The sequence below is a fragment of the Aquarana catesbeiana genome, linkage group LG06, assembly GCF_042186555.1.
Source record: "Aquarana catesbeiana isolate 2022-GZ linkage group LG06, ASM4218655v1, whole genome shotgun sequence".
NCBI lineage: Eukaryota > Metazoa > Chordata > Amphibia > Anura > Ranidae > Aquarana > Aquarana catesbeiana.
The window spans coordinates 319,115,540-319,142,656 of record NC_133329.1 but is presented as its reverse complement, the minus strand read 5'-3'; the positions used below and the strand labels follow the sequence as shown (position 1 = coordinate 319,142,656).

Genomic DNA, 27,117 nt, shown 5'->3' with positions numbered 1-27,117 from the left:
TCTACGTATATGCACCAACCCCAGTGAAAGACGGGAGGTTTGCACGATAGAATCTCTAATGGCGTCAACCACAAAGCATAAGGCCTCTGGAAGGTTAGCAAACCCCTGGCCCTGCTGTTCAGGTAATACTTTGATGACCTGCTTAACATGGTCTCTTAAGTATTGACAGACTCCAATCGCTGCTACTGCAGGTTGGGCCACTGATCCTGCTAAGGAGAAAACATCCTTCAATAGGGATTCCATCCTTTTATCTACAGGATCCCTGAGCATCTGAGCATTGTCTACAGGACAAGTCAGGCTATTATTTACGGAGGAAATGGCGGCATCAATAGCCGGTATTCCCCACATTTTAATAAACTTTTCTTCCATCGGATAAAGTGTTGAAAACTTTCTCGGCGGAAAAAAACTTTTGTCTGGGTGATCCCACTCAGAATAAATAAGCTTTTCAAGTAAAGTATGAACAGGAAAAGCATGTGCTGCTTGGAAAGGTTTCAGTGACCCCAAAGCAGAAGAGGATTCTTTAGCAGTTTCAGGTATGGGCAACTTAAATGTGGAGCGGACCAATCCAGTGAGGATCTGCACTAAGACTTTCTCCTCTTGGGAAGTCGCAGAGGGTCCCTCTCCACCTGAATCCTCCGAAGAGGAATCATCCATCCCATCCCGATCCTCTGAAAGGGATTCATCTCCTTTATCCCAGAGCTCCTCTGTCTGAGGGTCTTGGGGAACAGAGGAAAGCCTAGTGCGTTTTCTTCCACTGAGTGAAGACGTAATCACGGCCATTAATCTTTCCTCTAGACCATTAATGGTTGAGGAAAAAACCTCTTGTGTAATATATACAGGGGCTGAAGTGCCAGAAGCAGGTGTAGCCCCTGACCCCGATGGCTCTCCCTGGCTAGCCGTCCCTGGCCCATCTTTAGGGGGGGGGAAGGATGCTGCCGACAGGGGGCCCTCAGAACCTGAACGAGATCCCCTAGTGTCTCTGGTTCCTGGGGTGCTTGAACCTCTTCTACCCATAGTGCAAAGCAACAAGGTGTGAGGTATACAAATGAACACTGCCCGCTGAGCGATGTAGTCTGGCTAAAAGCCTTGCTACCCAATGCTCAGTCTGGTGTTACTTCAGTAAATGCTGCCTAGGAGAATGCCTGTGTCCCACCTTACATGCGACCGTCAGCTCTGTGTCTCTCAGAAGGCTGAGTGCACCTGTACAGAGTGCCTTTAATAGCCTGCAGCTGGCCTGAGTGGGAGTCTAAACACTCTGTGCTGACATCCCGCCCCCTCCTCTACCGCCCCTCCCCCCCCCCCTCGAGTTTTGAAAAAAACGAGCGCTTCACGCACTGCCGACTCTCCTGTCATGCTTCTGGAGAAAAGGCTGGGGATGGGGGGGGGGGGGGGGGAGGAGGGAGACTGGTAACAAGATCTGCCTGAACGGCTATCTTCAGAGATGGTGGCCATTAGGCCGCAGAGCCCGGGTGGTATAACCACTTTCTAGACCCCTGTGGCCCCTCTCTAGCCTGGGGGGAACATTCAAACATGAGAAATCCCCCTTTCCACCTTACCTGCTTGCAGCCTGCTTTGAGATGCTGGGACATAATCAGCACTGAACACCTGAGACAGTCAGTCAGCATGTGTAGGTTTGTGCTCTTGGCAGCCCCCGGTGGTCACAATAGGCATAGCATGCATTTACCTTAAAGGAGAAAAGCCACTAGAACTCAAAAATTCTGTGGAATCTCCTCTTACCTTATCCAGCCGCAGGGTGCTGTTTACACAGACCCAATCTTCACCTCTCACGGTGGGCTCCGTTTGAAAAAAACGTCAGAGACTGGGGCCCCCATCAGTAGGGGGATCCAACAGTTCTGGGACCGTAAAGCACCTCGCCAGAAATTAGGAAGTTTAAAGCCATTTTCTGATCTGCGGGGTCCAGCTCTCTAAAAAGAGAAGCATTACGGGTAAAACCTTGTTTCTTCGGACACGAGGCCCGGGTACCATTCAATTTGGCCATGAAAAGACACTTTGAATGGATCCGGTTCGCCTGGTTTGCCCCAGTATAGGATCTTAGGATATTCCCTTTGGAGCTCAGCACAGGACATCTTTACACGTCCATCACCTAAGACACTGGCGTAAAAACTGAGGTATCCCTGCAAGGGGGAGGGATTATATAGGGGGTTGAACTTCCTGATAGGGTGTGCCAGTGTCCAATCACCAGTGATACCTATATAACCCATCAGTAATTACTGTGGCTCTGTGTCCCGTGATGTTCGAGAAAGAAAATACACCAGTAGTCAACAAGAAATCACTGGAAACAATCCCCAGTAGGAACATGTCCTAAGCAAAATCTAGGATGAAATCGAAGTCAAACTCTGCTAATCTTTTCTGATCAAGTACTAAAAATGAAAAACATCTTCTAAGTCACCCCAGAGTGTTGCTGGGTCTTGCTGATTAATTTTGCAAAGCCTGCCCTACACTACAGCCATGGGTTTAAAAAAATAAATAACACTCTTGGATCCCCCAGGTCAAGCAAAAAGTCAAAGCAAAGTCAAATTTTAGCAGGACTGCTATCAGTATTCATTTGATTAAGGCCAGAGCAAGGGAAGACATTCCCCAGGAGGCTGTGGGGCAGCGAAGAAAGGAGGACCGATTCCCAGGTGAAGAGTCCCACAAAGTTCTCCAAACATCCACTTCTTTGAGCAGAAGGCATTGACAGCAGGAAGCCAGGATCTACTGCCTGCTGACAGAGGAGACTTAGCTTCACACAATGGAGCTGAGGAAGACTCCAATGATGCAGACCCTATAACTATAGGGGCACCAGGTTTCAGACATCAGTAACCTCAAAGAATACAGAATAGACCCGTAGCAGCAGGACTGGCCTCCCCAGTAAATGCCGATGAGAATCGGCATGGACAGTGGTGACCAAGTAACTGTAGGTTGACAGTGGGAACAGACTGGGGACCAAAGATCTAACAGGGATAGCAGCAGGACGGTGCTTCCTCTGTGCTGAAAGACAGGAAAGAGTAAGGAGCAGAATTACATTTCACCCAGCCCTTCAGCGTTAAAGGATAAGTTTGCTTTTTTAAAACATAGAAATAAATACACGTTTTTTTTCCCCAGGTAAAAAAATGTACATTATTTTTTTTGCAGGAACCTTAAAAGCATTGCGCCAGTGATCAGCATATCGCTGATGCCATGCAGGCCTTTCTGCAGATCTGTCAGTGTATCTGCTTGCTCGCACCTTGTACAAGGAACCCGATACACTGATAGGTAGAATCAATGAACTACCATAGCGCACACAGTGGTAGTTTATTGAAAACTACAAGCAGACAGCCACAAAGGATGTCGGGACTTGTAGTTCATTCATACACAGAGCTCTGTGTATGAATGACATGGCCGTGTGGGTGGAGTCCCACACGCCCGTGCTGTTTTCAAAAAGTGACAGCTGGTATGGGGAACTTCTCCCGGTACTGCTGTAAAAGGGAGAACGAGCAGTGGGCGGCGGCTGCAGCAGCAGTGGGAACAACCCTAAAAACAAGTGGAACTTGTAACATGTTCCCAGAAGTGAACTCCTCCTTTAAAAGCATTAGTGGGGGGTTTGAAAGGTGCCCAGTGATGCAAATAGAGACCAGCTCAATAAATGATGTAGCAAAGATGCTGTTAGTGGAAAAAGAAATCAGAAAAATAAAAATAAAAAAAGCTAGTAATTTAGGTTAGACTTTTCCCAGCAAACCTGAAGAAGAATACTGTAGATGCCCATTCTCCTAGGACACTAGCAAAAACCGAGGCATGCTGGGTAGAGGAGGGTTTATAAGGGGCTGGCTTACAATATTAGTTCACTCTAGCTGTAGTATAACCCAGCTATCTGAATTCCTGTGTCCCCTAATAAATGAGAAAGAAACTTTAGTTTTGTAGAGAAGGGTTAAAACCCTAGGGTATTTTTGTGCTGTTTGTCTACGATAGGGGAAATTTCTTTTTCACTTCCTGTCCCAGAGATGCAATAGGAAGTTAGAGGAAATTTCAACGTGAGGGGAACACCCATCTTTGACAGTTGCCCCTGAACAGGTGCCTCCAGCATTAGACAAAATTTCCTTTACCTTGTTCTGGGGACAACCATACAATTTTGGATTTCATTCCATTTTCTCTTAGTGACAAAATGAATCGGTACAATTATAGGGGTGAATCTCCCTTAACAGGGACCCAGATTTTAATAAAAACCTGACAGTTTAAATATATATATATATATATAAATTAAGGTCCCACCTTTGCAAACACTTTATATTTATCCATATTTTTCTGCCAAGTGCTGCTGTTGCTACTTTGAGAAATCATTGTGAAAGTAGATAAAATTAACTCCTGTACTTTCAGGCCCCACAGCATTTGCATGATCAGCTATTGCTACAGCTACACTGTTAAATTATTAAAAACAAGTCCTAGTAAGGTGGCAACACAAGTCCCATTCAACGTGGAAAGACTACGTGTATGAAAAATATCAGGTTTTCCATACACGCACATGAAATAAAAGGAACTTTGGCAAAAAAGAAAACGACTCACTTATCCATAAAGTCATCCGCAATCTTCTTTGGAATGTTATCCGCATGTCGAAGTAACCAGATAATTTCATCTCGGGCAAATGACAATGCCATGAATACAAAAAGTGCCTAGAAGAAAAACACATGGTTGGTTTGCATTCAGTAGAGAAAATATCTTCAGGATTGTCAATAAAAATTCTTACCAGGCAGTGCAGCTCCCCTCCTGACCTCAGCTGAATAGGTCCTTTATGCAAGTGGCACACAAACTATATTTTGCATTTTATACAACAGGACCACAATTAGACTACCATTTACTACAATAGAATATTTGCCAGTAAACGCTATATCAAAAAGCATTTCGTTTTGACAAAAATTAATGGCATCATAAACTTGGGAGTCTACTTTGGGTCTTAAACCACTAAAAAGGTATATTTGTTTGAATATTATAAAACAGCTCTTATTTATTAAGATTTCTTTAGGGTGGCTTTTTGTGTTATTTTTAAACAATGACTGGAGCACTAGTTGTACAATACATACCTTAGGCCCGAGCAAACCAGGTTGATCGGAAAGAACTGTTGCAAGTTCCTTTAGGGCAGATCTTAAGAATTTGCGCCTCTCTCTATGTGTCGCACCACTTAATTAAAATAAAAATAAAAAAGTCAGTATCTCCTACATACCACAACCACTGTTAATCTCATTGGAAAACAAAAAACAATGTGATTTATTATTAGAGCTTTATAATTGTGTGTAAAATTAATCACATTGCATCAGGAAGAGAAATGTGTAAAAAAAATAAATAAATAAAAAAAATTTGCTTACGCATGTGATATGGCGTTCTCTTTGCATTCTCTGATGTCATTTATTCTTTTGTTGTAACTGTAAAAAAAAAAAAATTAAAATTTTTTTTTTTAAAAATCACAGTACAAAGCATAAAGTAACAAACTCTTAAATGTCAGCGATATACTGGGTTGTATACATAGAAACCGGAAATTGTCCGCTTTATTTAATAAACTACAGGTATATAGCGCCATCAATTTACGCAGCGCTTTACATATTTATTATACATTCACATTAGTCCCTGCCCTCAATGAGCTTATGCTTTAACACATACTATAGTGTTCCATGGGAGCCTGATGGGGATTGAACCCATCTCATACACAAGCACAGAGCTTTAGGGTCCACTCACAAATAAAGGATATTCACTGTGTACTGCCAGAAATATCTATTGTTCCTTAGTTTACTGACTACAAATTCAGTGATGGCTCCAAAAATTCATATCAGTGAGCCTCTGCCTGCACACTGGCACCACAGTAAAGTGCAGGGCAGTAAAGTGTGATCACTGTTCCCTTTCTCGTTATTACATCTAAGGCTGGGTTCACACATATGCGAGTTTCTTCGCATGACAGACAAGTGTGACTGGCTCTTAATGGAGCCGGTTTACACATGTCCAGGGTGGGCGCGGTCTGCATTCAATAAGGGCCCTGTGAGTCTTTGGGTCCAATTCAGGTGCAAATTCAGGCAAAAGTTTGGATCGGATTCGCACCTGAACCGGTGAACAGGGACGCACCGGACCCCAGGCACAAACCCGCTGCCGCATATGTGTGAACTCGGCCTAAAGCCCCATACATACAGGCCGAATGTTGGGCGGCATTGGCCGGTTTAATAGAAACCGGCTGACATTTGGCCCATGTGTACTGCAGCTGGTCCAACAGAAGCCGGCCTAAGGGTCATGACGAAAAGACGTCTACCGACCGGCGCTCAGCCGATGGCTGAGAGTGCTGACCGGAGTGTGTTCTGGTGGGTGGGGGGGTCCCCCTGTCAAAACACAGTAAAACAGCAGGGGAGATCGCTGTACTAACATTGGATTGTTAGCACCGTGGCTTCGACCTGAGCTGTCATTTTTTTCCCTTCAGCCCATTGGGTTGAACAAAAAGAAAAACTAACAGTGTGTACTAGGTTTTAGATCAACTGTGCTGATAACTGGATTCCAAACCTAATTGCTATATTTTACTGAAAAATTAGGGGCACCTAAAACCTCTTTATGGGCACTTTGCCAAATGCAAATTAGGTTAATAATTTAATCACCTATTCCACCCAGTTTAAAAGGTGAGAGTCTCCAATCCGCAAGTATAAAAGTCACAATCCTGCCCAAATGTAGTATTCTTGACTTTTGTGACACCAGAAAGTGTCAATAGTGTGAACCCAGCCTTCAAGTTGAACTTTTTTTTGCATATTTTTCTCAACCTACACGAGGGATAGAAATCCACTTTGTTTGAAAGCCTTTGCAAATCCAAATGTTTCCCTGTAAAGTAGCAGTGACATCATCGCATGTGCAGATTGCAGAGCTGTGGGAGGAACCCAGAAGGTCAACTCATTAAATGCTAAAGAAAACCACAGAGGTGGGGGAGAAACCAGTGGAAATAAAAAAAAAAGGTTCATGCTGCATTGGGTCACTTTCACACTGACGCGCTTTACAGGTGTTTTTGCTTTAAAAATAGCACCTGTAAAGTGCCCTGTAAACTGCCTCTTCTGCAGCCCCAGTGTGAAAGTCCGTGTGCTTTCATACTGGGGCGGTGCGCTTGCAGGATGGGAAAAATAGTCCTGCAAGCAGCATCTTTGGGGCGGTGGGGGAGTAGTGTATATTGCCATTGAAATTAATAGACAGCGCTTTGAAAGCAGTGCTAAGCAGGCGCTTTTTTACCCCCTTTTCAATTCCTTCTGGGGGGTCAAAAGCTTCCAGCTATAACAGCGTTAAAGTGCCGCTAAAACTAGCTGTGCTTTACCACAAACGGACCCGCAGCTTCAGTGTGAAAGTGGCCTTAAGCCTGTTGTTACGCACCAATTGTGTTTTTTTTTTTTTTTCCCGTTCAACCTCAAACAACTGACAACTTCGGTTGGAGCCGATGTACTAACGATCCAACATTGCTGCGGTTTTGTGTTCTGACAGGGAGAGGGCGCCCGCCGCCCAGCGCCCTCCCCCCCCCCCCCCCCCCCCCAGAACACTTCAATGAGCACTCTTAGCCATTGGCTGAGAGCGCTGATCGGGAGCCGGTCAGCTGCTGGTTTTCTAGCATGCTCTCGTCTGACAGAAACTGTATAAACGGCTGCCTCCTGATGGACCGGCTGCCTTACACAGGGGCCGAATGACAGATGGTTTTTATTGAACTTTTGAAAGGATGGGAGCACCAGACTAGCTTGTACAAACTTTTAAAAATATTTTTAACAGGCAACGCGTTTCAGTGGAGCTCAGCACACCCCCTTCATCAGGGATAAAAGCAGGATGATGTAGGCACTTGGATTGGAAAGGTTTTTATTGAACAGGCTGATGTCGCTGACATTCAGCCCATGCTTTACTGCACAGAGCTGAAGGAAAAACATAAAGCACCTGAGATTCACGCAAGAATACACATTCATCTTTCAGAAGCACTATAGTAATCCTGATCCATTTCTCATTATATGCTCCTTTCTAAACTTTAGCAATATAATCAGTGACATTTAAAGGTACAATATAGGTAAAAGCATTGAATAAAATTGTCAGCACTACATAAATATTTGATAAACTTTTTTGCTGTTCTTAACGTGTAACACTGGGGTCCCCCAATTCCTAATGAAATGCATATATGGGGCCAAGGATATGCCAAAATCACAAGACCTATAATTTATCAAATTTATGCAGATTTTTTTTTTTAAAGTTTCCTTTCTCTTAAAAGGAAAGGTTTACTAATGCTATCTCTATGTATTTGGAAAAAAATGTGCAAGCATGCAAATACGCCTTTCCCTTTCTTTAACAGATAAGAATATGCTGTGCTGGTGCTATGGGATGACTTGTTAATCTCCCTGGGTTGAGATTCATTGGCCAACATCCCCAGGGGTCACAGACTTTTCTTTACCTATTTCCATGTAGGTCAGAGCCTTCTGACATAAGGGCGAGTATACGGTAATTTGAAGTGCAGTTTGTTTTTGGCTCCTCCGACTCCATGCAGTCTCTGATTCCCTAGAAGTTTCTACACAACTTTCATTGTGGGAAAGTATGGTACTCCAATGCAGCCTGCAGTTTTAGCAAGCAAAGGAATCTTTTCACCTCATACATGCCTTGAACATTCCCTCTATGCCTCTTCTGACTGCTGTCACTTTCTATCATCGCATCTCCACTGTTTGACTGGTCAGTCTCATTGTAAACTTCTGCATAGGCTGCACTCTCGGAAGTTTATCACCTTTATTCAGCATTGTCGGCTTGCAGTGGGAGGCGCTAGCCATCCTAAAATTCTGCTTAGGGATCACAGCATGGATTTTAACAAGAGCAAGTGCACAGGGTTCCCAGAGGGACTTAACAAGCCTTAGGGCACATCACCGTGCTAGAAGGCACATTTCCAGTGTGACAAAAGCGCATCAAAACTATTCCCCTCTAAATCCTATGTGAATTTTCACATTGCTTCACTGCGTTTTCACGGCAGTTGGAAAAGTCCTTCATGCTGCATCTTTGGTGCACCCCAAAGATGCCCCTTCCATTTAAAGTGGAACTATATAAGTATTTTGGATAGAGTAAGGCAAGGTTATAACCCGTCAGATTTTTTTTTTTCGCTATCTGTGTCCCATTGTGGAGATTTCCCTTCACTCCCTGTCCCATAGCCAAACAGGGAGTGAAGGAAAACCCCTGCTAATTGAAGGAATTCCTGGGGGACACTCAGGCCATCAGAGCTAGCGTCCTCATAGCATGATTTTCCCTCTATTACTTTTCTAGGGACAACTCAAAAATTTGAGATTTTTTTTACTCTCACTTTCAGTGATAAAGGTAACACAGAGGGGGTGAATCCCCTAATAGGGGCACAGACAGCAATAAAAACGGACAGATGTTTTAATCCCTGTCCACTCTATCCAAAACTTAAAAAAAAAAAAAAAAAAAAAAAAAGGTTTTGCCTTTAGTTATACTTGAAGTCAATGAAAAACACACCAAAATGCACCCAGAGTCACATGGCACAAAAATGCTGGTTGTTAAAGTGGAACTTCACCCATAAATTACTAAAAATAATGTTCTTTAGCAAGAAACATATTTCACGTTAATTATGCTACAATATTACTGTTCTCTGTAAATTACCTCCAGGATTGCTCCAGTTTCTTCTGGCTGGAAGCCTCCATTTTGCTGAAGCCCAGAGGCCCTGAACAGCAGTTAAACTTTAGTCTGTTCGCAGATCAGCTTCTACAAATTTGGCAGAGGGCAACTGAGCATGTGCAAAGCAGGGTCAGACTGTGTATTACTGGATCTTACACAGTATACACATTTATTTGTAATGCTTTACATAGTTATGCCTGCAAAAGGGGCCAGCCTTAAGTGATCTAGCAGGACTTCATTTTTTGACTAAAGTTTCAAGTAGTGGGCACCCGCCAATGTCCTAAACAACCAGTGAATAGCTAATTGCAAAGGAGTCTGGACATGCCGGTGTTCTGTCGAGAAGTACCCCCCATCGAATAGTGCCCGCGCATGTGCAGGACGGAGCAGCACTTCAGTTGATTTGCCAATCAGCTGGAGTGACGTGACCAGGGCGCAAGTGCACATCATAGGAGGCATCTCTCGATAGACACCATTTTACGGCCACAAGTGAAACCTATATGAACAGCGGGGGGAGACCGTAGTTCTCACATTGTGCCTCGCTGTTGCGGGGTGGCTTTACAGTATATGCTGATGGTCCGGTTTTGTCTGTGTTGTAGGGCGGGATTGCTGTGTTGAAGAGCCGGTTTTGCCTGTGTGAATTGGCAGGTTGCAACACAGACAAAACCAGCCATGCAACACAGACAAAACTGGACCATCGGCACACTGTAAAGCCGCCTCGCAACAGCGAGCTACAACGTGAAAACTGCGGTCTCCCCCCACTGTTTGTATAGGTTTAAATCGTGCCTGTGAAATGGTATCTTCCATTGAGAGATGCCTCCTACGATGTGCTCATGCGCCCTGGTTACGTCAGCCCAGCTGATTGGCAAATCAGCTGTTGTGCTGCTCTGAACGGCGCATGCTCAGTACATACCGGGCACTATTTGATGGGGGCACTTCGACAAAAACACCGGCTTACCTAATAATCCAATATATAAACAAAAGGTCATCTAGCTTCTGTGTAGGAGTTGGTCCGGCCGCTCCCCTCTCCTCCCCTCACGTTCTTGGAGCCGATACTCCCGGCTGTCCCACCCTCTCGTTCCCAGCTCCTCCTGCCTCCAGTGGTAGCATTTCTCCAGTACAAGAGGAGTTAAAGCATGCTGAACACCAGGGAGGTACTGGTGGGAGGCATAAACGTAGTTATCACTGGTTGTTAGGACGCCGGCTACTTAACCAGAGAATAGCAGAGCCGGCACCCACTAGCGCCTTTAACAATCAGTGAATTGCTGGTTAAGAAGCTGGAACCCGAAGGCGCCATTAACCAGCTATTTACCTCAGATGGGTTGCGCTTTTAAGACAATGTATTTAAAATGTATTTTGCTTTTTTTTTTTTTTTTAAAGCATAGCAGGTTTTACAAGTAATACAGTGTGAAAGCAGCCTTATTAACTTTTGGTGAGACCACTTCAACAGAAGAGGTTTGTGCAATATGCTGTGTTTTTGATACAGCACAAGGAAGAAAAATTCCATGTTTGCATGCATGAATAATTTTCCCTATTCCCCCTGCACAGGGATGCATGAAGGGGAGAAAAAAAGAAAAAAAGTAATGTATAAGTGTAAAGCTTTTATTTATGTCTGCATATTAATAGGTTAAAATGGTTGTAAAGGCAGAAGGCATTTTTAACTTAATATATTCTATGCATTAGGATAAAAAGCCTTCTATGTGCAGCGGCCTCCCTAATATTTACCTAAGCCCCATCTCCATCCAGGGACATTGTACGAGAGACTCGGCTGTCAGACTCTCCCTCCTCATTGGCTGAGACAGCAGCGAAGAACCATTGGCTCCCGCTGCTGTCAAAGTCAGTGAGCCAATGAGAAGAGAGGGGGACGGGGCAGGCCACGGCGCCGTGTCTGAATGGACACAGGGAGCTGCGGCTAGGCTTGGGTGCCCCCATACCAAGCTACTTGCTGCGGGGGTACTGAACAGTAGACATGTGCACACTGAAATATTTTGTTTCGGAATTTCGTTTTCGTCCGAAAAATAAATTTATTTAGTTACTCCCGAAATGTATTTAGTTTTTCATTAAAAATTGCATTAGTCCGAAAATCCAAATTAAGGTCGAATCTGTCATTGAAGGCTTATGGTGTCTGTCGAATGTTCAAAGAAGATTCAACAGAGCAGCTAAATTGTATGACGCCGTGTAGTTTACCTGCTCCGTCGAATCTTCTTAGAACTTTCAACAGACACCATAAGCCAAAGTACGTGTGTACTTAGTTCTAGCTATTTTACTGCTCCTCCTCTTTGGTTACAATCAGCCAATAACATTCATCATAATCATCATTATTATTTATTTATCTTTTCTCCCCTACGTCGAATCTTTTCTCTCTATGTCGAATCTTTCTCTTTATGTAGAATAATCTTGGACTAATAGAGTTAAGGTTAGGCACATTCGACCACAGGTTTGATGGACACAGATTGTTATTGTCATCATCATGTCGAATCTCCTATCTATATCGAACTGTTGTAGCAACGAAAACGAAAATAAAGCATTTAAGTCGGATCTTTCGTTTTTCAGATTCTGCACTTTCGTTATCGTTTGTTAAAACGATAACGAAAATACCTGAAATTCAGACGAAAATGCATTCGGACGAAAACGAATGCACATGTCTACTGAACAGAAAGGAGGGGCCAGGAGTGCTGAAGAGGGACCAGAGAAGAGGAGGATCTGGGCTGCTCTGTGCAAAACCACTACTCAGAGCAGGCAAGCATAACATGTTTTTTTTCTTGGTTAAAAATAAGAGAGACTTTAGTTTCACGTCAACCCCCGAAAGATTTACCCCCCTTAATGACCAGGCCATTTTTTTGCGATACGTCGGCAGAAGGGCATGTACAGGCATATTAATGTACATGTACGTTGCCCTTTAAGAAGCGGCTTGCAGGCGGGCGCCCGCCGCAAGCGTGATCATGAGGATACCCGCAATCGTCTCACGGAGTTGAAGAACAGGGAAATGCTGATGTAAACAAACATTTCCCCGTTCTGCCTAGTGACAGGACACCGATCACAGCTCCCTGTAATCGGGAGCGGTGATCAGTGCCGTGTCACACATAGCCCCTCCCCACCACAGCGCCCCCTAGTGAAAGAACCATCCCCTATTTTGTAGACGCTATAACTTTTGCCCAAACCAATCAATAAAATGCTTATTTCGATTTTTTTTTACCAAAAATATGTAGAAGAATACGTATCAGCCTAAACTGAGAAAATAATTTTTTTTATATATTTTTTGGGGATATTATAGCAAAAAGTAAAAAAAAAAAAAATGCGTTTTTTTCAAAATTGGCGCTTTTTTTGTTTATAGCACAAAAAAAAAAAAACCGCAGAGATGATCAAATACCATCAAAAGAAAGCTCTATTTGTGGTGAAAAAAGGACGTCAATTTTGTTTGGGAGCCAAGTCACACAACCGCGCAATTGTCAGTTAAAGCGACGCAGTGCCGAATCGCAAAAAGTGCTCTGGTCTTTTGCCAGCCAAATGGCCGGGGCTGAAGTGGTTAACTGACAATTGCGCGGTTGTGCGACGTTGTCCTTTTTTTCCTCACAAATAAAAGCTTTCTTTTTTGGTGGCATTTGATCACAGCAGTTTTTATTTTTTGCGCTATAAACAGAAAAAAAACAATTTTGAAAAAAAAAAATACACAAAAAAAAAAAACTAAAAATTTATTTATCAGTTTAGGCCAATATGTATACTTCTACATATTTTTGGTAAAATCGCAATAGGCATATATTGATGGTTTGGTATTGATTGGTTTGCACAAAAGTCATAGCGTCTACAAAATAGGGGATAGATTTATGTTTTTTTTTAAATTGTTTTTACTGGTAATGGCGACAATCGGCGATTTTTAGCAGGACTGCGACACTGCAGCGGACAAATCTGACCCCATGTGGGGACCAGTGACATTACAGTGATCAGTGAAAAAAAATGCACTGATCAATGTATGACACTGGCAGGGAAGAGGTTAACACTAGGGGCGATCAAAGGGTTAACGGTGTTCCCTGGGTGTGTTCTGTGTGGGGGATGGGCTCACTGGGACAACACAGATTGTTGTTCCTGATCACTAGGAACAGCAGATCTCAGTGTTGTCTCCTGTTAGAACGGGGACCCACTTTGTTTACATAAAAGATCCCTGTTCTACCTCTCTGTAGAGCGATCGTGGGTGGCCGGCAGACATCGAGGCCTGTGCTGGTGTGCGCACAGTATCTATTGCATGAAACGAAGTACAGGTACGTTGTTTCGTGCAATACAGCCGCCCTGCCGCAATATATATGTGTGGTGGGCGGTCTTTAAGACGTTAAGAAATTATTAGTGGTTGCATTTTCAAACATCAAATCATAAAAGTACCAATACAAAATCTATTTTGTCAGTGACATACCCTCTGATGTTGACAAAGAGGTCTTCTGCTGCCTTGTGGATATGGAAAACTTCATCTCTGTAAAGGGAGAGGCAGGAGCTGCTCTGAAGGGCAAGTTTCCAAAGATTTAGTGAGGTGGCATCTGTGTTTAGTATCCCATGACAAAGAATAAACCCAACTAGAAGATGAGAAAAAAATATATATAAATACAAGATACAGAGACCATCATGCAGCCTGTAATGACATATAATCAAACACCAAGGATTTACTGCTGCATGCTGTGAATACTGTACCAACAGGCATCTAATCATAAGACAACACCACAGGCTATTTCAAGAGAATAAATATCCTTGGATTTAACTGAATTTTTCTCTCTCTTTATATTTTTCTTGCCATTCAGTCACACAGTTGTATTCCTTCAACATTGCATTCCAATTTGCTGGTTTAGGAGGAACCCCTTGAAGGCTGACTCTCTTTTGCAAACTCAAAAGGGAAAAGGAAGTGTAATATATGGTTCTAAGCCACTATGGATCAGCACTTTGAATATAAAAATAAATAAAACAGGTATAGAGGACTTGTAGTGGAGATAAATCAAAACCACAGCATTTTAATTATCAACATTTCCATGAAGCTCAGTTCATCATTTTTCTCTTCAGAAAGATGGACTGCGTGTCATCAAAACAGCGACACCAAAAACGTTGCTATTTTCTCTGTCGCAAGACCTGCGAGTGCCTCTATACTCGTTTTGGATTTGTATGGATTTCTTTGTGGGTATGCACTTGGGCCTTTACCTCACAGAGTGGGGTAGCTGCGTGTGTGTGTGTGTGTGTGTGTGTGTGTGTGTGTAGAGATAGATATATATCTATCTACACACACATACACACATACACACGTACGTAGATTCAATCATATACGAGCTGTGTCTAAAAAGTTTGGTGAATGGTCCGATATCTCAAGGGCAACATGAGCCAGGTGCATGTGTGAAAGATAGGGTCACAGTGCAATGGAGCAAAGAGTGAACATAAAGTTTTTCTACCAATTGTGGAAAAAGGCAATGGAGACACATAAAATTTGGTGCAAGTGTATGGGATGGAAGCCATAAGCAGAAAATGCGTTTACGACTCAAACGCTTTCGCGAACAAGAAGGAAACTACTGAGAATGAGCCCCATTTGGGTCAGCTGTCGACAAGCAGAACCCCAGACATGATCAAGCGAGTGTGACAAATGCTGGCACAAGATCGGCGACTGACTCTACAATTGATGGTGGAGGAATTGGGCATTAGCGGTGTGCACCATCGTGCACGAAGATTTGGATAAGCGGAATATCTGTTCCCGCTTTGTGCCACACAAGCTGACAGATGACCAGAAAGCAGATCGGGTAGAAACCTCTGGAGATTTCTTTACCATGTGTGACCAGGATCCATCCTTTTTGTGAACCATCGTCACTGATGAGACCTGTCATTACTAGTTTGATCCGGAGTCCAAGCATCAATCGATGGAATGGCGTTTACCGTCTTCCTGCGACCCAAAAAGTCGCCTGCAAAAGTCCAAGGTCAAGACAATGTTGATCGCCAAGAATGTGCGACAGCAGTTCTGTGATCGATTCCTAAAGAGGTCTTTGCTGAAAGTTTGTAGAAGCTTTATGAACGTTTCCAAAAATGTGTTGCGAAAGATTGCGATTTTGAAGGCCAACAAAGGTAATTTGTATCTTCTGTTTTTTGGTTTTCTGATACGATTCACCAAACCTTTTATACACACCTCAGATGATTTAGGTTGATAGTATACCTTTTACTGTCCAGTGTGTTGTTGAACCTGGAGGACAGGAGGTCCATATCTGCCATCCCCCCCTGGAATGTACACGGTCGACAGGGTTTCAAATATAAAGTTCTGCCCAGGAAAGAAAAATCGACATCTCTTGTCCCAGGGACACTTCCGATTCCTCCTTGATGGGTGTCGGGGATGTCCACCACAGTGAGAGTCTGAGTCTGGATTGAATTACAGTCCAGGAGGATGGTCCAATGCTGCAGAGACAGTCAAATCTCCTGCAGCTCCAAGATGGGAGATAAAACTCCAAGTCCCCTGCACCCAGGGCTCCTGCCAAAGCTAGCATCTGTTATGACACTCCACTAAAAGACAAACAGGAATCAATTCCAGATTCTATAGCTGGGTTCTTGAGCCACCAAGCCAGGAGCAATCTGGTCCTTGGCTATGATACAAATGTGTTTGTCCAGGGACTGAATTGACTTATCCCACATCAACAGAGGTCTTGAATGAAACTGCCTTGAAGAAGGCAGGACTCTTAATGTCTGGACAGTTAAAGACACATTGTTGGAAAGAGACTGCACCAGCAGTTCCCTCAATGGAGATGCCACAAGAGCACAGCAGGCGTGATATTGTGATATTGGGGAACCAGCACCTTGGTGGATATCTGAGACACCAATAAAGCTCAAAGGGACTCTGAGAACAGAATAGACTCCAGGAGCAGAGGGTAACAGGACGTAGCATATAACACTGTCAGCAGGAGCCATTAGTAGAATATGAGCTGGGGTGTCTAGGATCAGCCATATTGCAACCACATGATGGTAAGGCAATGTATAGGCTCAAGGCCTCAGCTATGCATCAAAGTGGTTGTAAAGGCAAGTGGCTTTTCACCTTCTAATTGCAGCCCCAACCCCCCCCCCCAATACTTGCCTGAGCCCAATCTCAAGCCAGTGATGTGCAAGAGAGCCGAGGTTCTCCCGCCGCTCTCACTTCTCATTGGCTTAAAGACAGCAACAGGAGCCACTGACTCCCACTGCTGTCAATCACAACCAGTGAGGAAGGAGCAGGGCTGAGCCACGTTCTGTATGTGTTACGGACACACAGAGGTGGCTCAGGAGTGAGCGGCTTGCTATGAGAGCACTCAGCGGGGGGGGGGGGGGGGGGGGGGGGGGAGCCAAGAGCGCTGGCGGGGGACTGGGGCTTCTCTATGCAAAACCATTGCAAAGAGCAGGTATCACATTTTTTTTTTTTAAAACAACAAACACAAACCTTTAGAAATCACTAACTCCAGGCAGCTGGTAGCAGGTTTGAGTTGGATTGCTGAAGATGACCAAATTTACAGTAGGCAGACACCAGGAAAGGGCCAAAGCAGTATTTAAAATGCCAGGCTAGGAATGACCATGGTGAATAGCTGCAATTGAAGGGACAAATTTCAGCAGCAATGTAGAAAAAAATGTTGCTAGCAAAAAAAACAAAAAAAAACAAAAACAAAAAAAACCCCAAATAGCTGTTCTAAAGTAAAAATTATCCATCCACCTAGGGCACTAGCTTACATACTACCAAGCATTCTAGTAGTAAGAGGGGTTATCCAGGGCTGGCCCACAGTTTTTTGGCCAGGGTCCAATCTTCCCAGTTGTGGCAGTATAGCCTGAAGGTTAAGGACTTACTGTGTCCTTCAATGAACAAGAAAGAAAACAGAAACTTTATAGAAAATAACATTGTGTAGAAACTAAAGAGATGAAGCTCAATTTCCCTTGCAAAAGTCAATCTATCATGATGGTGTTCATAAGATTCGATTCCTGAAAAAAAAAAAAAAAAGACCTGAAGATGGATGGACCCTGAATCAGACTGAGGCAAATAAAAATACACATGCTGTAAACTGATGCCCTCTTGCAGACACCAGCACAGCTTGCCTTGGTCAACTAAGGTGACAGCAATCTCGTTCAGCACTAGTGTATTCAGGCCATAAATACCTCCTAGTGGGCCTGATCACTCAATAACCTCAGAAGAATTGATTGGCTTTAGGCAGGGCACATTTCTTGAGCAGCTGTGGCAATGCCTCATTCACTTTTATAAAATACATAAATAATACTGCACTTGTGTAAATAGTGCTTGAACATAAATATAAAAAGCAGCAACAAAAAAAATTGTGAGATAAACACAACAAAATAAAAAAACAAATAAGTTGTGCTACCAAAAGCTAAAAAACACCTTGCTCAAATAAAAATAAACCAAAAAGTGATGAAAAAATTAAGTTTCTAAAGTCCAGGAACACAATGGCATAAAGATAGCCAGAATTAAGTGGAACAAATCACAAAAGTGCGCAAATGATTCAGAAGAAAATCCTCCACCATGTGACACGCCACCGACAGAGGTTAAGATGTATTCTTACCCCAAAGCATGGACCCTCTTAATTATGGAAGGTCATAAGAGCCTTTGTGTATCCACCATTCAAGGTTAATCAGGGTAGGTAAGATCGGTAATATGCACCCGCATACAGCTCCTAATAATCTGGTCTATGGTTCAGATACGTCTGAAACTTCACTGATTTCTCCAACATCTTCTGACTGTCCTCCAGAGACTCTAAACACGATCTCAGCCTCCCAGTCACAGCTCTTAGCACCTCCAGCACTCTCATTGTGATCTTGCCTCCCCTGATTAACCTTGAATGATGGATACACAAAGGCTCTTATGACCTTCCATAATTAGAGGGTCCATGCTTTGGGGTAAGAGTACATTTTAACCTCTATATCGGTGGTGTGTCACATGGTGGATTTTCTTCTGAATCATTTGCGCAATTTGGTGATGTGGTTTTCATTTATTCCATTTATTTCTGGCTATCTTTAAAGTGGAGTTCCACCCTGAAAAACATTTTTACATATTCACAGTCCTTTCATAGTATTAAGAAATATTTGGGGGAAAAACATTTTTTACACACCAGAAACGCCCTGTTGCTATGCAGTGGCTCCTAATCTGCCACTTCCGAGTCCGCGGCGCTCTGCATCACTTCCTCCCTTGCCTGACTGGAGTCAGTGGGCAGGACTGTGTGCAAAAATCGCGTTATTTCCTGACAGGAAATGACGCGATTTAAGGCGAATCTATCTATGTTGCCATAACAACGGGACGGGACCTTCCTCCGTCCCCGCCCATTGTAATGGCAACTTGATAAACAATCGGCACTATGGCTGCCGAAGCATCGCCCATGCGCAAGTTCGAGAGGTGCATGCTGGGTAACTCTCCATCGCAAACCCAGGAAGAGGTTGCGATTGGGCTCCACGTGCCCACAATCATCATGGCAACGGCAAAAAAAGATAAAATGCAGAGCCACTAGCAAACATATATAAACTTTATTTGGGTTATTAATGTGGTTAAACATTAATGATTATTATTGATGGGAAGCCTGAAAAAAAAAAAAATTCTGTGGCCGGAACTACGCTTTAAGCCACTGTGTTCCTGGGACTTCAGAGACTTTGTTTTTTCATCAATTTCTTTGTTTATTTTTATTTGAGCAAGGTGTTTTTAGCTCTTAAGTAGCGCAACTTATTTGCTTTTTCTCATTCACTTTTATGACTTCATAAAATCCAGAATGCGTTTTTGTTTTTACAGCCGTTGAATAACCAATTTAAGGCTTGCTGAATAGACAGTCAATAGGTCTTGTAGCCCAAGCATTCACCAGCCAACTGTTACGAAATATTAATAGAAGCTGTCAAAGCAGATAGCACACAAACACAAGTTATTTAGTTTAACACGGAGCTCAATATTTTTTTAGATCACTTGTCAAGAACATGTATGCAGCAATGAACTTTGGAGCTGCTTAACAATTATAACACATACAGTGGCTTGCGAAAGTATTCGGCCCCCTTGAACTTTTCAACCTTTTGCCACATTTCAGGCTTCAAACATAAAGATATAAAATTTTTATTTTTTGTGAAGAATCACCAACAAGTGGGACACAATTGTGAAGTGGAACGAAATCTTTTGGATTTTTGAAACTTTTTTAACTAATAAAAAAATGAAAAGTGGGGCGTGCAAAATTATTCGGCCCCCTTGCGTTAATACTTTGTAGAGCCACCTTTTGCTGCGATTACAGCTGCAAGTCGCTTGGGGTATGTCTCTATCAGTTTTGCATATCGAGAGACTGAAATTCTTGCCCATTCTTCCTTGCAAAACAGCTTGAGCTCAGTGAGGTTGGATGGAGAGCGTTTGTGAACAGCAGTTTTCAGCTCTTTCCACAGATTCTCGATTGGATTCAGGTCTGGACTTTGACTTGGCCATTCTAACACCTGGATACGTTTATTTGTGAACCATTCCTTTGTAGATTTTGCTGTATGTTTGGGATCATTGTCTTGTTGGAAGATAAATCTCCGTCCCAGTTTCAGGTCTTTTGCAGACTCCAACAGGTTTTCATCCAGAATGGTCCTGTATTTGGCTGCATCCATCTTCCCCTCAATTTTAACCATCTTCCCTGTCCCTGCTGAAGAAAAGCAGGCCCAAACCATGATGCTGCCACCACCATGTTTGACAGTGGGGATGGTGTGTTGAGTGTGATGAGCTGTGTTGCTTTTACACCAAACATATCGTTTTGCATTGTGGCCAAAAAGTTCAATTTTGGTTTCATCGGACCAGAGCACCTTCTTCCACATGTTTGGTGTGTCTCCCAGGTGGCTTGTGGCAAACTTTAGACAAGACTTTTTATGGATATCTTTGAGAAATGGCTTTCTTCTTGCCACTCTTCCATAAAGGCCAGATTTGTGCAGTGTATGACTGATTGTTGTCCTATGGACAGACTCTCCCACCTCAGCTGTAGTTCTCTGCAGTTCATCCAGAGTGATCATGGGCCTCTTGGATGCATCTCTGATCAGTCTTCTCCTTGTCTGAGCTGAAAGTTTAGAAGGGACAGCCAGGTCTTGGTAGATTTGCAGTGGTCTGATACTCCTTCCATTTCAAAATGATCGCTTGCACAGTGCTCCTTGGGATGTTTAAAGCTTGGGAAATCTTTTTGTATCCAAATCCGGCTTTAAACTTCTCCACAACAGTATTACGGACCTGCCTGGTGTGTTCCTTGGTCTTCATGATGCTCTCTGCGCTTTCAACCGAACCCTGAGACTATCACAGAGCAGGTGCATTTATACAGAGACTTGATTACACACAGGTGGATTCTATTTATCACCATCAGTCATTTAGGACAACATTGGATCATTCAGAGATCCTCGCTGAACTTCTGGAGTGAGTTTGCTGCACTGAAAGTAAAGGGGCCGAATAATTTTGCACGCACCACTTTTCAGTTTTTTAATTGCTGAAAAAGTTTCAAAAATCCAAAAGATTTCATTCCACTTCACAATTGTGTCCCACTTGTTGGTGATTCTTCACAAAAAATAAAAATGTTATATCTTTATGTTTGAAGCCTGAAATGTGGCAAAAGGTTGAAAAGTTCAAAGGGGCCAAATACTTTCGCAAGCCACTGTAGCATGCTATAACCTCAAAAAAAAAAAAAAAAAATACTTACAAATGATCCATTTCTCCATTGCGTCTAGTGAAAGGTACTCACACGGCATCTGCAAATAAATAAAATCAATATCTATCACACACTGCTTGCTGTTAAAAGCACTTAACATCTCACATCATCTTTTTCAACCTAAAGCATGTGTTAGCAGTCATGCAAAATTACCATTTCCCATTTTTTTTTTAAGTATAAAACCATCCAGCTTAACCACTTGCTGCCTGGGGCAATTTATTAATTTGTCACACATTTTAAAGACAGCCTTTTTGCTAGAAAATAACTTACGACGTGGTGAGGACAACTTACTGAAGTTCAAACCGAGCAGCAGAAAGGGGAAGAAAGGGGATTTAAGTGACTTTGAACGTGGCAAGGTTGTTGGTGCCAGACGGGCTGGTCTGAGTATTTCAAAAACTGTTGATCTACTGGGATTTTCATGCACAACCATCAATAGGGTTTACAGAGATTGGTCCGAAAAAGAGAAAATATCCAGCGAGTGGCAGTTGTGTGGACGAAAATGCCTTGAGGAGAACGGGCAGACTGGTTTGAGATGATAGAAAGGCAACTGTAACTCAAATAACTTGTTACAACCAAGGTATCCAGAATACCATCTCTCAATGCACAACACATCGAATCTTGAAGCAGATGGGCTGCAGCAGCAGAAGACCCCACCAGGTGCCACCCGTGTCAGCTAAGAACAGGAAACTGAGGCTACAATTTGCGCAGGCTCACCAAAATTGAACAGAAGATTAGAAAAAAGTTGCCTAGTCTGAGGAGTCTAGATTTCAGCTGCGACATTCAGATGGTAGGGTCAGAATTTGGGGTCAACAACATGAAAGCATAGATCCATTCTGCCTTGTATCAATGGTTCAGGCTGGTGATGTAATGGCGTGGGGGATATTTTCTTGGCACACTTTCGGGCCCCTTAGTATCAATTGAGCATCGTTTAAACACCAAGGCCTACCTGAGTATTGTTGCTGACTATGTCTATCCCTTTATGACTACAGTGTACCCATCTTCTTCCAGCAGAAAACGTACCATGTCACAAAGCTCAAATCACCTCAAACTGATGCTAAAACCGAGACCGTAGTGATTTTAGTTTATTACATTTTTTTTTTGCTATTTTATTGCTCTGTGTTTCAGGATGTTGATGTTTCCCTAGGGGACTCAGTTCCCTGAACTGTGAGAGATTGGAACACGCCTCCTAAGCCTGTGAAGCTGGCATCAGTTGTCTCCATAGGTTTGGCAGAAATTACTTTCCCTTGTCCAAGGCTGGACTGAAAATCCACCAAGCTAAAAAGTTCTTTGCTTGATTGTAAAGAAGCAAAGGAGGAATGCGTTTGTTCCAGGCCAACAGAATGTTGTTTTGAGTTAGAGTGGAACCAAGCAAAAAGGAGCAACCTCAAATAAGGCTGCCTAAGGCCCAGAGCCCTCTTTCAGAATCTCTTATGGTCCAAGCATGTGAACGTTGGGGGGGGGAGCTTGTTTGCCGAAAGGAACACTTTTGTCTGGGCCTTGCCCCGAATGAAGCATAAGTATCTTGGACAAAGGGAAGATTTGAAGGCAGAATTTTGGAGATTACCCATCCAAAAAATCTGCACAGTGTTTTGGATGTTTTCAGATAGTTTTGAGTGAGATGAGACTTAAAAAGGTTATCTAGATGTAGCCAGTGAGAATTTTTCAGAGGGCGACTAGAGGCGCAATCCCCTTTGTGAATACTCCGAGGGCAAAGTATAAGCTGAATGGCAGTGTGACAAATTGGAAGAGTGTCTCCTACTGAAAAGCGCAGAAAGTGCTGATGAGGTGGGTAAATGGCAATATGTAGGTGGGCTTCTTGAATGTCTACTCATGTAGACATTCCAATGGTCTCAGAGAGGCAAATAGTGGAATTGCAAAGTCCATGTGAAACTCAGGCACACAAAAGGTACTTGTTTAACCCATTAATGCCTCTTGTTCCAAATATTGGAACAGTAGTGATGTGGGAGTTGTTTATAGCCTACTGCTCTAGGTAACATATTAATAAACATAAAATTAAAAATAATTTCAATCCTTTGAACCTGTCCTCCAGAGGGACCAGAACAACCACTACCTGAGACAAGAAGATCCAGGACAGTCTGTCACTGTGGCTTTGGAAAGACTTTGGCAGGTTTGAAAGAACAAAGCGTTGAAGGGTTGTAGCTTGACACTATGTTGTACCCTTTTGTGGGACATCTGAGGCCCAGAGCAACGCAAACTGCAGATGTCCCCCAATTTTTAAAAGTGAGACAGCCCCTTCATTGGGATGTCAGCTTTGAGGTAAACTTAGTGGATTTTATATTCCAAGTCCTGCACCGAATAGAAAGGCTGAAACTTTGGCTGCATTCATCTTATCAATCCCTGAGTCCTAACCTTGTTCTTCAAGTAAAAACCTGAAGTGTACCCCAATCATCATAAACTGCACTCAATGCCAGGGTAAGCACCAAAGCAGGATCCAGTGCTTGAAGCAACATTATAAGCCGTCCCCACATCGTGGGGTTCAAGTACGGTTCCCGAGGTGCTACCAAAGTTACACCAATCTGGATGCACCGCTTCAATTATTATAGTAGAAGGTAATGAAGAGTTGGTTAAAGAATAACAAAAATAAAGAAAATTAGTTAAGCATAGATGACTTTCTCCATGGAGGAAAAGAGGTCTATCACATAAGGACACTAGCAAAAAACTGAGGACTCATGGAGGAGGGTGGGGTTATAGAAGTATGCCTAAGGGGGAATGCCCAGCAAAACTTTTTGCTTCTGTGCAATCACCTGAAGGTAGCATGAAGGTCTATGAATATCCAGCCCCTGTCCTGTACTGTACAAATGAGATGGTCGTTTTCCCCTTTATACACACACCTTATGTTCTGGAATAGTTTCATTTGATTTTCACATGCTACTACTAAAACAAGCTACAGCGACATGCTTTTGCAATGGATAACAGGTGTATCCTTAACAGGCCTACCGTATCTGACTGAGCAGGGTTCAGCATTGTACTCGGTGCACTGATGAGGCTAAGAAGCTGGGCATTCCTCCACTGTTCTGCTGAAAGGTTTCTTCTGGGATAAACCATCTGAAGTGAAATGAGGGCATCTGACAAAGACTAAAGTAAGAGTAAAATAAAACGTAGTGATTAATCTCAGAATACCATAATATTCATACAGCAATGAGATGGAAAGGAGTACACACTGTCCGGCCTAACAGTGGAACATGGATGTTGGCTTTGCATAGCTGTTAAATAATGTACCAAGCTGCACTGCTGATTGCAACATAGCTCAGAAGTAATTTTATCCTCCAATAATTTGGGCTATTTAAGAGATGGAAGCACATCTCTGAGGAAATGGGGATAACATCCATCTGCGGAAAGGAGGAAAGGAGGCGGTAGTGATTCCCACTGACAAAGACAGCCAACAGAAAACACTCACAATCCTCAAATATGGAAATTTGTCTCTCTCTAAAACCAGGCTGGGGCAACTTACAGGCAACTGACAGGCCAACAGCTGCAAAGGAACTACAAGGCACAATTGGTTTTTGGAATAATTAAAGTGTTACTTTAATTAAATAAAACCCAGGACCCTGCATTCATTATAATCTGGTCTCCCACAGTACATGGAAATGAAATTATTTTAGTAAATATAAAATTGCTAAATGCCTTTCCTCATCAGCAGTATATAACAGTCTTGTGACTTATATCAGTGCCTGGTTAAAGCTTGTAGGAGGAGTTTTCATTCTACTCTGACTGTCCTATGAAGCTGCAGGACCCCTGACTGGACAGGGCCGATTGGCCCTGTGCTGATCACATGCACCCTCCCAAGAAGAAAAGAAAAAAAAAAAAAAAAAAAAACACCTATCTAGCAATACACACCAAACTGAGCATGTGCAGAGTGACTCCAAAGGCTCTGTACAATCAGGAGATGGATTGGGGGCAATGGAAGAAGGGGAGGATCAGAGAAGACAGGATCACACAGTCTTTTTATACAATCCGCATTAACCCCTTTGATTCTACAGCGAGTATAACAAGCATGATTTACTGCATATACAGACTGATTTTACTGTTGTGGGTTTAGTAACACCAACTATTGCTCGCAGCTCCCCGGCAGTTACTGCAACACAGAATTGCCCACAATACCATTATTAAAATTACAGCTTCAATTTAAAGTAACAATGAAAAGACAAAAAAATCATTAGAAATACAATTGCAGCATTAACAGAACCTTAATGGGGATATTGTTTTCTTACTCGATTAGCAACGGTTAAAACAAAAAAATAAATAAATAAAATACACACAAAGAATTAGTCAACTTAACATAAATTAAGTAAAATTTAAAGTATGGCCAAAGCTTTTTAAGGCATACTTCTCTTCCAGGTCACATGAATGCACTTACTTTTGCTCTCCTGTCACCCAAAATCAGCTGACAGTGGGCTATAGCTCACTGTCAGTTGATGTCACATTACTGCTCCTGGCTCTGGAAGAATCCTGACCATATTATCAGGATCCCCCAAGCTGCCTTAATGACAGCTGGCTCAAGCTATTAGCGGATGGCTGAGAGCCAAAGCCAGCTCCAGTGAGCTCTGGAGGGGCAGAGAGAGAGAGTGGTGATTGACTCCGAGAAGACAGAGCTGAGTAATCAACGGTCACGTGATCACTGAGTGCTCAGATTTAAAGAAGTCGGGACAGCTGCAGCATGGAGTGTATGTATGTTAATACGTTTTTTTATACCCCATGTTTTTCTTTTAATACAATTTAGAGTCACCAGTAACTGATCCTTTATTGGAAGGCTTCCCCCTCAATGAGAGGCAACCTCCTTGAAAAGGAGAGGATTACTGCCATGCAACCTCTTTAGCTAAACCATAATGCTCTGGAAAACATTTATTAACCGATTCCCGACCAGCTGCTGCGCGAAACTCCATACGGCGGTTCCATTTAAGAGCCGCCAGAGGGCGCGCGCCCCCGCTGCACGGGGAAGGACGCGATGCGCGGGGCTGAAGGGTGCAATCGCATGCACGAGAGCCAGCACGGGGATCTGTGTGAACACACAAATCCCTGTTCTGTCAGGGGAGAGGAGACATCGCGTTTGTTCCTAAGTAGGAACGATATGTCTCTTCCCCTAGCTGTATAGATGTCAATGGTCCCAAAAATGTGTCAAAAGTATCTGATCTGTCTGTCTCAATACCGCTAAAAAAAAAAACAAATAAAAATGTCATAAATCTTTCCCATAGTTTGTAGACGCTATAACTTTTGCGCAAACCAATCAATATACGCTTATTGCAGTTTTCTTTACCAAAGATATGTAGAAGAATATATGTTGGCCTAAACTGATGAAGAAATTTGTTTTTTTTATAAAAATTGGGGGGATGTTTACTATAGCAAAAACTAAAAATTTTTTTTTTTCAGAAATTGTCGGCCTTTTTTTTTTTTTTTTTTTTTTAAGCGCAAAAAATAAAAACCACAGAGGTGATCAAATACCACCAAAAGAAAGCTCTATTTGTGGGGGGGAAAAAAGGATGCAAATTTCATTTGGGTACAGCATTGCATGACCGTGCAATTGTCAGTTAAAGTGACGTGGTGCCAAATCGTAAAAAGTGCTCTGGTCAGGAAGAGGGTAAAAATCTTCCAGAGCTGAAGTGGTTAAAGTTTTATTTGCAATGACTGCATATAAATTTAAAAAAACGATTACAAAAAACAATACAACTTTAAAAGCCAAAATAAGAGTAACCCACCATATTAGTTTCCTTTTAATGGCAGTAATAAAAACCAATTTCTTGTTCTAAATCCTAAATCATAAGAGACCATTGCTTCAAAAACTTAAAAAAGAGAAAGCAAAAATGTCTGAAAACCG

At 42.8% G+C, this 27,117-nt stretch overlaps 1 protein-coding gene across 4 annotated transcripts in view; it reads right to left on the bottom strand.

Annotated features, from left to right (window-relative positions):
* The window catches only part of NCKAP1 (NCK associated protein 1), a 221,324-nt gene that overhangs the window by 98,182 nt on the left and 96,025 nt on the right, over positions 1-27,117 (bottom strand). For all 4 annotated transcript variants that reach the window (XM_073633731.1, XM_073633733.1, XM_073633732.1 and 1 more), the window contains 6 exons: positions 24,243-24,380; positions 21,276-21,324; positions 14,030-14,186; positions 5,337-5,393; positions 5,055-5,151; positions 4,540-4,646 (listed from right to left, as the gene is read on the bottom strand). In XM_073633731.1, coding sequence (XP_073489832.1) covers positions 4,540-4,646; positions 5,055-5,151; positions 5,337-5,393; positions 14,030-14,186; positions 21,276-21,324; positions 24,243-24,380 — 605 coding nt within the window. The remainder of the gene's footprint in view (positions 1-4,539; positions 4,647-5,054; positions 5,152-5,336; positions 5,394-14,029; positions 14,187-21,275; positions 21,325-24,242; positions 24,381-27,117) is intronic.